Source organism: Malaclemys terrapin, chromosome 5 (assembly GCF_027887155.1).
Source record: "Malaclemys terrapin pileata isolate rMalTer1 chromosome 5, rMalTer1.hap1, whole genome shotgun sequence".
NCBI classification, from domain to species: Eukaryota; Metazoa; Chordata; order Testudines; family Emydidae; genus Malaclemys; species Malaclemys terrapin.
In genome coordinates, this window is record NC_071509.1 from 131242474 (window position 1) to 131255588 (window position 13115).

The following is a 13115-nucleotide window of genomic DNA, read 5'->3' on the forward strand; positions in this document are numbered from 1 at the left end:
CTTCCCATTCACTGCCTCTCTAGTGCCACTTCCCCAGCAGCGGGTAGGACAGCCCAGGCCCACCCTCTACTCCGGCTTCCAGCCAGGGAACCCGACAACACGCAGCCAAAATCTGCTCAGTCCCCAACCTTGCTGCGTATTCCCTGGGCTGCTTCCTACTCTTGTGGCTCACCCCTTCCTTCTCCCAGGGTCTGCCAGTTTCACACTCCCTCCTCTCAGGGAGCAATGCTGGCTATAGACCTCTGCAGCCTCCAAACACTCCTCCCTCTTCCCAGGGAGTGACTGCCCTTTCCCAGCTGCCCAGCCCCATCTGTTGCCAGCTTCCTGGCTTTGTAGGCCCTGCCTCTTCCTTCCCAGCTGAGCCTGTTGACAATCGATCCCTGCTCCCTGGCTCTTCCTCCAGGTACAGGCTGTGGCGCTATTAGGCCTATGCGGTCACCCCATCACAGCAATAATGATACTCTGCAAAGTGCTTTGAGATCCATGGATGAAAAGTGCTAAGTAGTATTGCGTAATTGAATGCCTATTTTTCTTTGAGGTTTTAGTATTTTTGGCTTTATGAATATTCATTTTTTAATTCCTTCAGTTATCTTGAGTGGGGGTGGAGAAGCTTGAAATTACCACTAGGAAAATGTAGGGTGGTCTATTGTCAGAGGGGAGGTTTATAACAGAGAAAAATTAGGATATGCAACTTTTTAAACGTTTAATATTAGCTTAGCATTCATGACTCTTTTTTGCTTTTAATTTGAAAAATAAATGAGTGATATATTACATCAGTCAAAGCTGGAAACCCGAGACCTGTCTGCAGTAACTTACCATGTGCAGGATATGCCTACAGAGCTATCAAGCCTCCCTTGTGTTGGGCCTTTGTCTCACATTCATGGCTTAGCAAGTTGAGAGGTCTAGATCCTTTCTAGATCTCTCTCAGGTCAGAGCAGCAGTATGTTGATAGAGCCATGTACAGCTGATGTATAGACTGTCCACTAGCTGCCAGCCATCTAATCAGGTACGAGGGGAAGGTGTTAACACTTTATTGTTGTCTTAGAAGATCACAGGGCAGGAGTGTAGTGGGTAATAGAGCTCATGCCAATTTATCTGTAAGTGTCTCTTCAAACTCCAACTTGTTTTTTAAAGGTTTTAGTCATGTAACACTTACTGTCTCTTTTGGTGCATCTTGCAGTGAATTTTACGAGCCTAATGCTCTCATAATGGAAGAGGAAGGTCACATAATTGCTGGCCTCCTAGTAGGGTTGAATGTCATTGATGCAAACTTCTGCATGAAAGGAGAAGACTTGGATTCACAGGTATTGGATATTAATAATCATAATACCTAGCTGTTATAAGTATTTCTGGGATGAATTGCACTCACTAAAATTATGCTGGTTTTTGATTGTATAGTTTTAGATTATACCAATTAGTTAAACAAAGGGAATACTGTAAGTATTTGCTTCTGGGATTGTATTCGTTCCAAACAGTGACACTGGGTTTTGCAGGATAAAAAGTGTGTGTGTCTCATTTTCTGTTGTTTTTTTCTACCTTCCTCCTATTTAATATTTGCCACCGGAGGTGAACCTTTTGTACTTGGTTTCTACATTTAGATGTAACATCTTTTTTTACATAGAAGTGCTGACAGAACACTTTCCACGGCTACCTACTGTGCAGAGTTCCACTGCCTCTATTCCCTTTAATTTATTTTTTTAAATGACCAGCCTGAGAGACCATCCCTTCTGTTTCTCTTTGCTGCTGCTCCTCATTGTGATCTGCATACAGGCCACAAACAGCAGAGTGAAACTTACTGCATGGCAAAGGAGGAGGAAGTGAAAACTGAGAAATGAAGCTGGAGAAGAGAACTGAAAAGAAGGGGGGAATGCTGCTCTGACCGGGGTCAGGAGTATTAGTTTTTCGAAAAGCGTATGTCAGGAAATAGTTTATAGCTGATAACAAAAGGGAAGTAAGTTAACAAGCATGTCTGATTCAGCTTATGTAGCTGGTGTGTATAGGAGTGTGTTGATCAAGATCTGCTGTCGTTCCCTCCTTCCAATACTCCACTTACATTGCAAAGGGTAGCAACTTGACCTTCTACTTGAGCTCATCCTTGTTTTTATCAGTTCTGGGTAGATGGTTGGTATAATGGATTTATCCTAGATTATAAGATCAATGCATTTCTTATGATTTACAAACACACCAGTGACACTGAAATTGTGTAGGTAAAAAGAGTAATATTTAGGAAGAGTTATACAGCCATATGTAAAATACTAAAATCTTCCTTTGTAGGTTGGAGTTATTGATTTTTCAATGTACTTGAAGGACACGAACAGCAGTAAGGGCAATGAAGGGTAAGTACAAAGGGAAACGTGTCCTTTTTTGGGGAGGGAGAGGAGAAGGGGGTTATTTGGCTTTTGAGTAGTAGTACAAGTTGCCCCATAATCCTATAGTTTTAATTAAAACACTGCAGTCATGCTGAATTCCATTTTTGTTCTAATTATAGTTCTGGGATGGAATTCAGAAAGCAAACAAAGGAAAGAACAGGAAAGTATCCAAAATCTCAGGGAAGAGGGGTTGCTTTTATTGACTTAACCAACAATTAAATCAGAGAGCATTTTACAAAGCGAAAAGGCACAGCAATCAAACTTGTGGTAGGTCATTTTCTAGAGCTCTTTCAGTTTAAGAGCTGCGTGGTTTGGGATTTTCTTTTTCCAAACAATTAGATGACCAGTAGAAGAGTCTTCAGTCTCTATCATCATAGGGGGATGTATAAGAAATAAATCCCCCATTGTGTAAATGAACCAGAATGTACATATCGGATTAGTTTGAGTTCTTGTACCTGCATATATGCAAGTAGATGTATAACACTGTATAGGAACAGGAGATGGAAAAATACAGGAATATATAATACATATAAATATGACTTGCTGTACTTCTGAAATCCATTAAATCCTCTTCTTCATTGATCAGAAGTTCTATCATTTTCCATTCATTTGGTGTTACCTTGAGTCTTCCGAGTGAAGTAGTTTACACTTGTATTTGTCATTTTTGAAAATTAATTTGTTTTCATTTAACTTTTCATGCTGGAAATGCATGAAACAAAGTCTGGTTTCAGGTTTTGTTGAGTGGATCGTAGGGGTATGGCTTTGTTTTGTTAAGCTTGAAGGCAGTACGGAGAACAATACTGGTACTTGTTTATTTGAATTTTCTCTTGCTAATCAAAATGTCTTCCTTGATTGATTGGGCATTCTGTGCAAATTATACAAACTTTGTCCTGCTAAATGTTGTACTGACAACTTGTCCAAAGTCCAAGGGCTGTAACTAATTTATATAAAGGCACAGATTACAACTGCTCTCATCTTTCAATATGCGTATGTGTCACATGGAGGAATTCACACTCAGTCCTGTAGACTCCATCACAATTCAAATAGCCTTCTTCTCAGGTACAGATAGTTCTTAGATAGCAATGTTGTCTGCACTGACCTGTCTACTCTGAGAACTTTAAAGATGAATATCCTTGACCTTAGAATCTGAAGTTGAGAGAAGGGAGCAAAGAGAAATTTTTTCTCTCTCTCCTTTCCTCTTCCCCTTCATCTGCTGAATGATCCCACTCTATAGTCTTCTTTTGGCCCCTAGACAGCCCACTTCATCAGGGAACCACTTTAGGCTCCATGCTAGGAATCCCCCCCACTTCAGCGACAACCGAAACAGGTCAAGATGGAGGGGACATTCTTGGTAGGGAAGGTTGGATGAGGTAGAACTAGCTCTGCCTGGTAGTCCTGGCCTTCCTTCCCAATGGTAACAGGCCTTCCTTTCTGTAAAGAACAATTGCCCCCTAGAGACCTCAGGAAACACCACAGAACTAACCAGTATCTGGAGGATTAAAGATGAGCTGGTCGTAGCCTGTGCTTTAGCCATTCCTATAGTCCCATGAGACAATTATTGCTTGTAGGTTGGGAGAGAGCTGTATATCAGGAAGCACTGACTATTCACTGTGTCTGTTTTTCAGAGATGGTCAGATAACTGCTATTCTGGACCAGAAAAATTATGTAGAAGAACTCAATAGACACTTAAGGTACCAAGTTCTTTTCTCTTACGGTATGATCTAAGAGACACAGAGTGGTTGTTATATTTATTTTTCAAGTAACCAGTAGCTTTTTCTCTTCAATTTGACAGTGCCACTGTAAACAATCTGCAGGCAAAGGTGGATGCTTTAGAAAAATCCAACACTAAACTTACTGAGGAGGTAGGTGTAACAGAAAAGGGGTGCATCTTCGTTGCTCTGTGAAATTCTGAATTAAGGCAGAAGTGATACCTGATTCCTGAATTAAGTTGTAATGATTGATGTCTGTTAAAGGTGAACTGGAAAGCTGAAATGAAAACTGAATTAAGCACAGGGTTGTGTTGTTTGTTGCCACTAACTAGGCATGAAGGACCCTCCGCAAAAGAATGCTTTTTAAAATTAACTATTTAAAAAAATCGTTTTCTCATCTCTGAAATCTTATTGATACTTTCTGCTTATTGGAAGGCATCAGAATGTGTCCCAGAATGCATCGTATGAGATATCTTGGCTTGCCACCGCACAACATTTTGATTAAAAAACAAAACAGAATGATACAAAATTATCATGGTACACATTAAATCGATTAAAAGCTGACTAACTGAGAGGTCTCAAAATGTAATTGTAAATGGAGAATCATCAAGCAGGTGTGTTTCTAGTGGAGTCTCACGTGGATCAGTTGTAGGCCTTTCGCTATTTACCCTTTATTTATTTTTTTAATGACCTGGAAAATAAATCATAAAATCATCGCTGATAATGTTTGCAGATGACCCAGAAATTGGGGGAGTAGTAGATAATGAAGAGGACAGGTCACTGATAAAGAGTGATCTGAATCACTTGGTAAGCTGGGCACAAGCAAACAATGCATTTTAATGTGGTCAAATACAAAAGTATATATCTAGGAACAAAGAACGTAGATCATGCTTACGGGACAGAGGACTCTGAACAAGATGTGAAGGTCATAGTGGATAATCAGATGAACATGAGCTGCCAGTGTGACACTGTGGCCAAAAGGGCTAATATGATCCTTGCATGTGTAAACAGGGGAATCTCAAGTAGGAGTAGAGAGGCTGTTTTACTCCTCTGTATTTGCACTGGTGCGACTGCTGCTGGAATAAAACGTCCAGTACTGGTATTCACAGTTGAAGAACGTTGTTCAATGAGTGAGAGTTCAAAGAGGGAGCCACAAGAATGATTAAAGGATTAGAAAACATGACTTAGACTTGAGTTCCTGAATCTATCACCATATTTAGCTTAATGAAGAGAAGGTTAAGGAGTGACTTGATCAGTCTGTCAATACCTAGGTAAAGTACAAATTGTGGATGATGGGCTCTTCAGTCTAACAAACATAAAGGTTTGATAAGATCCAGTGGTTGGAAGTCAAAACTAGACCCATCAGACTGGAAATAAGGTATACATTTTTAAAGGTGAGGGTAATTTAATCACTGGATCAATTTATCAAGATTGGATCTTGTTCAAACAGGAATTATTTGGGGGAAGTTCTATGGCCTGTGTTATACAGGAGGTTAGACTAGGTGCTCTCAATGGTCCATTCTGGCCTTGGAACCTGTGAATCTATGAATATCTTCAGTGAACTAGGAATTTTTGAAGAAATGTTCAGAGGATGTTTGTTTTAAAATGTATTTCTTTGGTAAATATCTGCTTCTGTATCAGCTCTTACTTGGTGTTGTCATAGCGTACGTTGAAATGTAAAGATGACTTTTTCCTGTATCTGCTCAAAATTTGCTGAATATAAATAAAAATGTCACTCTGCAGAAAACCCCCACAGACTGGTCACTTAGGTCAGTCAATACACAAATCTAGGTATAACTTTTTTTTTCCTTTTCCATTTTTGCTTTGTAGTTCACCTTAAAGCCAGAAATGCATTCTAATCTTCCCCGTTCTACTACAGGCCTCCTGTATGACTTTGGACAAATCAGTTAATCTCTTTCCCTCCGTTTCCCATGTAAAATGGGGAATAATGAGTTTGGATTCTTGTCCCTTTTGTCTGTTTAGATTAGGTGCTCTTTGGATGTAGACTCTCTTAGCACAAAAGGGGTCTGATATTAATTAGGATCTCGAAGTGTTATGATAATACAAATGAAAATAATCTCTGGAAAAGGACAGAAATGGCCTTACATTTGCATGTTTTGTTCACTCCGGATAGCTTTATATAGCTGGTTAGTGAACAGTTCCAAAGATGCATATTCAGATAGTCCTGTTACAAATGTAAAAAGCTTTGCAGTCTCTCCTCTGGCATCCAATTTCACTAGTGGATCTGACTGTATCTACTCATGTAGGGAAGGTAGAAAAGTTTTTTGTTATATACTAATCTTCAGTCTTCACGGCTGAGGATGTTAGGGAGATTCCCAAACCTGAGCTGGCTTTTGTAGGTGACAAATCTGAGGAACTGTCACAGATTGAAGTGTCACGAGAGGAGGTTTTGGAATTAATTGATAAACTTAACATAAACAAGTCACCGGGACCAGATGGCATTCACCCAAGAGTTCTGAAAGAACTCAAATGTGAAGTTGCGGAACTGTTAACTAAGGTTTGTAACCTGTCCTTTAAATCGGCTTCTGTACCCAATGACTGGAAGTTAGCTAATGTAACGCCACTATTTAAAAAGGGCTCTAGAGGTGATCCCGGCAATTACAGACCGGTAAGTCTAATGTCTGTACCGGGCAAATTAGTCGAAACAATAGTTAAGAATAAAATTGTCCGACACATAGAAAAACATAAACTGTTGGGCAATAGTCAACATGGTTTCTGTAAAGGGAAATCGTGTCTTACTAATCTATTAGAATTCTTTGAAGGGGTCAACAAACATGTGGACAAGGGGGATCCAGTGGACATAGTGTACTTAGATTTCCAGAAAGCCTTTGACAAGGTCCCTCACCAAAGGCTCTTATGTAAATTAAGCTGCCATGGGATAAAAGGGAAGGTCTTTTCATGGATTGAGAACTGGTTAAAAGACAGGGAACAAAGGGTAGGAATTAATGGTAAATTCTCAGAATTGAGAGGGGTAACTAGTGGTGTTCCCCAAGGGTCAGTCCTCGGACCGATCCTATTCAACTTATTCATAAATGATCTGGAGAAAGGGGTAAACAGTGAGGTGGCAAAGTTTGCAGATGATACTAAACTGCTAAAGATAAGTCCAAAGCAGACTGTGAAGAACTTCAAAAAGATCTCACAAAACTAAGTGATTGGGCAACAAAATGGCAAATGAAATTTAATGTGGATAAATGTAAAGTAATGCACATTGGAAAAAATAACCCCAACTATACATACAATATGATGGGTGCTAATTTAGCTACAACAAGTCAGGAAAAAGATCTTGGAGTCATTGTGGATAGTTCTCTGAAGATGTCCGCGCAGTGTGCAGAGGTGGTCAAAAAAGCAAACAGGATGTTAGGTATCATTAAAAAGGGGATAGAGAATAAGACTGAGAATATATTATTGCCCTTATATAAATCGATGGTACACCCACATCTCGAATACTGCGTACAGATGTGGTCTCCTCATCTCAAAAAAGATATACTGGCACTAGAAAAGGTTCAGAAAAGGACAACTAAAATGATTAAGGGTTTGGAACGGGTCCCATATGAGGAGAGATTAAAGAAGCTAGGACTCTTCAGCTTGGAAAAGAGGAGACTAAGGGGGGATATGATAGAGGTATATAAAATCATGAGTGATGTGGAGAAAGTGGATAAGGAAAAGTTATTTACTTATTCCCATAATACAAGAACTAGGGGTCATCAAATGAAATTAATAGGCAGCAGGTTTAAAACAAATAAAAGGAAGTTCTTCTTCACGCAGCGCACAGTCAACTTGTGGAACTCCTTACCTGAGGAGGTTGTGAAGGCTAGGACTATAACAGAGTTTAAAAGAGAACTGGATAAATTCATGGTGGTGAAGTCCATTAATGGCTATTAGCCAGGACGGGTAAGGAATGGTGTCCCTAGCCTCTGTCTGTCAGAGGGTGGAGATGGATGGCAGGAGAGAGATCACTTGATCATTGCCTGTTAGGTTCACTCCCTCTGGGGCACCTGGCATTGGCCACTGTCGGTAGACAGGATACTGGGCTAGATGGACCTTTGGTCTGACCCGGTACGGCCGTTCTTATGTTCTTATTGTGCAATTAAAAATTGAGTACTTTAAGTGGCAGCCTGATTATGCTGCTGTTTTTAGTTATACTGTAATAAATGGCCTTTTGTTTAAAGCCTGCAAAATTCATATGCTGTGCTAATCAAACTTATTCATGTCTCCTACCAAATTAATTGCAGTACTTATCAAAGTATTTGTTGATAAACAATTTATTTTCTGGTCATTCAGTGGAGTCTCCATATTGGTTAAAGTAATAACTAACATTGTAACAACTCTGCCCACCAAAACTATTTGCGGCACATACCTAATTAATTGTGTTGCATGTCATATCAATTAATGCATTTTGCATGAACTGTACAAAAGAATCATGGTCTTGTCAGGATCCTTTTTTCCCAGTTTTGTCATATAATGAAACCACTCAACCAACATCTTGCAATGTCATTGAGCTTTTGTTGAGTGGAGGAGGTTGCATAAGTTATGATTTACAAAGTAATTCGCTCTGTGGGAAAGCTTTTCCAAGTTACTTTGGTTTGCTTCTGTATTAAAATAAGTAATCTATTGGTCATGGATGTCTTTCTCCCAGGAATTCCAACATGGAGTAGGACAAAGAACCACTCCCCCAAGTAGGCCAGTGAAGATCTTTCTTCTGTTAAGATTCTCATATCGCACCCATCACTGCCTTAGCTAAAATGCCTGAGCACATTGGTATCCAAGTAGTGTAAATAGCTGTCCATTCAGCCAAGTGAAACATCAGCGTCTAAGTTACAATTCTCTGGTTTTGTTTACAGCTTGCAGTTGCAAACAACAGGATTATAACACTGCAAGAAGAGATGGAACGAGTTAAAGAAGAAAGTTCTTACCTCTTGGAAAGTAATCGTAAGGTCAGTGTGTGTGTGTCATGAATCTTCTTCTTTTTTTTTTTTTTAAAGTGGGAATCACACTTACTTGTGCCATTGGCACTCTCATTACTCAAGTCCATCTTTTGTTCTACAGTCAAGGGGAACTCCATAGAACTGTTTCAAAGATTTTACTTAACCAGATAAAAGATGTTGGTATCCACTGCAGAATCTTTCTACTTTTTGAAATTATAAAGACATTTCATCAGATTTTATAAATTGTTCATACTTAAAATCCTATTATATACATCCTGCAGATGGCTAGATTGATTATACATAATTGCATTAAATAGCGCATGTTGGTGAAGGGAAATAGTAATGTCACAAGTATGTTACTTCTGTATTAACTCAATGAAGACTATCAATGTTTGAAAACAGCAGAAGCAAATCAACAAATATGAGGATTCTGATAGTTTGCCATCTGATTTGTTCTCTTTGTTAACTCTAGGTAACTAAGCAAGACAGAACTGCAGATGGACTTGCACTGAACGAAGCACGGAAACAGTTAAAGGAGGAGACTCAGCTACGGCTGGTAAGCTTGGTCTAAACTCAGAATTCGGTAAAGTATTATGTTTTATATAGTCATTCATTGTCTAACAATTAACTTTTTGCAAAGGGTATGTGTTATGGTCCAAGATGCAAGTAAGGGTGATAGTATTCCAAAATACCTTGCTTAATAACCGTTGTTAACCTTGCCTAATAACTTCATTTTGTTTTAAAACAATCTACCAAAAGTAATTTTCCTGCTTCACAGCAGAATACTTACCAGATTTGGCTCAACATCACACAAAACATGCATTGAGCTTCTATTTTTGTATTTAAGAAATTCAAATGATATATTTGAGCCTACAACATGGACACCTGTCAACTATTGTTATACAGCACAATGGGATAAGGGTGGGGAAAATGGTTGAAAGGGGTATTCTTGTGAAATAAGAGGTCTACAAACATTTCACGAATTAAAAATATAAATTTGGCCCAAATAGAGTTTTCTGATTGGTTGCCAGTGAAGCCATATATATAGCTATAATACTTGGCTGTTATGGCATCTGTTTTCCTTTATTTAGTTTCTAAATTCTATTTATAGTGGCCATAAGATGTTTGTAGTGCAACATGATTAATAGTATGTGTTGATGGGGTGGAGGGCAGGGTGGATTATCACACATTAGTTCAGTCGTATTCTAGTCAGAAGACTTGTTATAAAACATAATGTGTGTGTTTCAGGATGTAGAAAAAGAACTAGAGGTGCAGATTGGAATGAGACAGGAGATGGAGCTGGCCATGAAGATGCTGGAAAAAGATGTTTGTGAGAAGCAGGATGCACTAGTGGCACTCAGGCAGCAACTAGATGATCTCAGGGCACTAAAGCATGAACTCTCCTTCAAGCTGCAGGTAGGGAAGGAAGCCAATGAAATGAAATGATCCCTTTGTAGCTATGGCATGTAGGAACCAACTAGACTACTTTTTTTTCTTATCAGAAAGTCATTCGTGAGGGAAGAAGAGGGTCACTTGTATACCTTTTCTTTTCCTCCCTGCCCTATCCTTCCCCATCTCCTAATCTCACTATGGATTCCATTTGATTCCTTCAACCCTCAGCCTGCGTTGAGGCTAACCTTTCTAACTGAGGAAAGCTGAACGTGACTTGGTCCAGAAGCAGCAGAGTCTGTAGAAAGTCAGAGTCTGTTCTTGGATCCTTTGTGTAGTCATGTGGTTTGCCAGCACTACAAGGCTGGCTCATACCTTTTTAAAATAAAAAATGCTCACCAGATGCAGGGACTTGTGAGGAAAAAGCATCCCATGATCTCTAAACACTTATCTGTTGAAAGTAAGACAGTAATTTCCCCCTAATACATGGCTGTTTTGAGAGTTGTTGGGTAAGGATGTCTCAGCAGCATGCTCCAAATCACCTGATACTGTTTTTGGAGCAGCTTGCATAGCTGGTCAGTGTTCAGTAGTTCCACTTCTGTTCCCGTCTTAACATGCTAGAAACTAAGGAGATGGATCTTTTCCCAATACTTATGGGAGATGGTGTGTGGGCAAGCTCCCTTTCTGCTGCATTTCACTTTTATTAGTGCAAATAACTGTGTACAACAGTGTATAATCTCCTTTCTCTAGACTGGAGCACAAGTTTTAAGTAACTGTAGAAACTAGGATGATGCAGCAACATTTTCAGAATCCGTAGCCTGTGGTTTTACTTCCTAATTTCATTTGCCAATATAGACTTGGGCTGTCCTCAGTCACAGCTTATATGAGGTTTTCTTTTGTGTTCTCTACTGTAACACACAAGGTATCACTTGCTATGGTATATAATGATAAAATGAAATCATTTGTACAGGTTACCATGGACAGAGACAGGGTTTCAAAATCATAGTCCTTATAACCTCTGTTTCTAGAGGACCGCCTGCAGCATAAGCGAAGTCAGTTCTAAAGAAAAGCTCTAACGACCAAACCTAACAGTAAACATATATCACTGTAAACACCACGTATTTATAAAAACAAAACCATGATAGCATCTGTCTAGTAAAATCTATTATTTTAATGTATATAGTTCCACTGGTCACAGAAATCCACTAGAACAGACTACTCAGACAAAACCAGACAGCTAATGCCCAGAGAAATAAGTATTCAACTTAATTTCAAAACCATAAATAGATTTTGCTGCCAGACAGTTGACAGTTCAGGCAACTGGCACTCTTGTGCCACACAATTGATGGTGCAGTATTGATACTACATCAGTTGATACTACATCAATCTATGCCATGGGTTCAGATATGATACTTTATATATAAAATAAAATTCTTTATTTACTTACTCACTTACCAGGACATGGGGAAATGCTTGTCCCCACTATTAATCTTTGCTTCCGATCTTTGCCTTTTGGATCACTCCTTCTTACCTGTTTTAGTATCACCAATTCCATTTCATTTTCCAGTGTAGTTTATTTCATATTTATCACTGCTTACTGAAGACATTAGGTAACTTTCCTTTCCAGAGTTCAGACCTGGGAGTGAAACAGAGGAGTGAATTAAACAGCCGTTTGGAGGAGAAGACAAATCAGATGGCTGCTACTATTAAACAGCTTGAACAAAGGTAAAAATGAAACTTGTTTATTGCAAAATATAAATGTCTGCCTGTGGTATGTGGTATACTTTTGCAGGTGCTAAAAATGCATATTTTTTAGATAAACTTGTTACACAGAGCTAAACAAATATCCCAGACACGCTAAGCGCTATTTCTAAGAGTCCTTTATAGATATTTTTTTGAAACGTTAATATTATCTGAGTTGCATTCAGTGGCCAGGCCTGCTTTCGTTGAAGTCTGTGGCAAAATTCCCATTGAATAGCATGGGAGCGGAACTGGGCATTACAACAGTGGGTCAAATCCTACTGCTCTTACTCACCTGAACAGTCCCATGGAAGTAAGTGAAACTATTCAGATGAGTAGCGAGAGTAGGACTTGGCCCTATAGCACTAATTCCATGATAGACTGGTAGCTAGGACATTCTTTTGTGCGCTCAGGAAAATCCTCCATAAATGAGAACATCCTGCTAAAATATCAATTATTGTAGATGCTTGTTTTATATACACAAACAGAGCATACATATATAAAAGCTAATTATTGGAATCCTTGTCAGCATTGTTGAATGTGAAGATGTAACACTGGGTAATTAATTGCCTATTGTTAATTTAAATAGGTCTGTACAGCACCACTAACACTCTACAAATGGATGACTCACAGAAGCATACAGTCCATATTAGACACAAGATGGTAGGATGGCAATACAGTAGTGTGGGCATGAAGGACAAGGATTACAACAGTCAGAGCTGAAATATGCTTATTGTTACATAAGACTCTAGTTCTGTTTTTAAAACTATCCTATATTAAAACTGGAACTTCCATCTCCGTGAAAACTGAGACCCATGTTTGTTTCTGGGAGGTCTGAAGTGCAAGAAAGCACAGTGAAACTAACTTGGGGGGTGGGACTGTAGAGGACTATTTCTGGCACTAGGAGCTAGCAGAGGTGGCGGATGGGAACAATATCCATTAGTGCCATGAGGAGATATTCT

General features: G+C 39.2%; 1 protein-coding gene across 7 annotated transcripts in view; it reads left to right on the plus strand.

Annotated features, from left to right (window-relative positions):
- Positions 1–13115, plus strand: part of RUFY3 (RUN and FYVE domain containing 3) — an 83397-nt gene that overhangs the window by 50727 nt on the left and 19555 nt on the right. For all 7 annotated transcript variants that reach the window (XM_054029760.1, XM_054029763.1, XM_054029764.1 and 4 more), the window contains 8 exons: positions 1181–1304; positions 2275–2336; positions 3995–4060; positions 4162–4231; positions 8941–9033; positions 9497–9580; positions 10273–10440; positions 12041–12138. In XM_054029760.1, coding sequence (XP_053885735.1) covers positions 1181–1304; positions 2275–2336; positions 3995–4060; positions 4162–4231; positions 8941–9033; positions 9497–9580; positions 10273–10440; positions 12041–12138 — 765 coding nt within the window. The remainder of the gene's footprint in view (positions 1–1180; positions 1305–2274; positions 2337–3994; positions 4061–4161; positions 4232–8940; positions 9034–9496; positions 9581–10272; positions 10441–12040; positions 12139–13115) is intronic.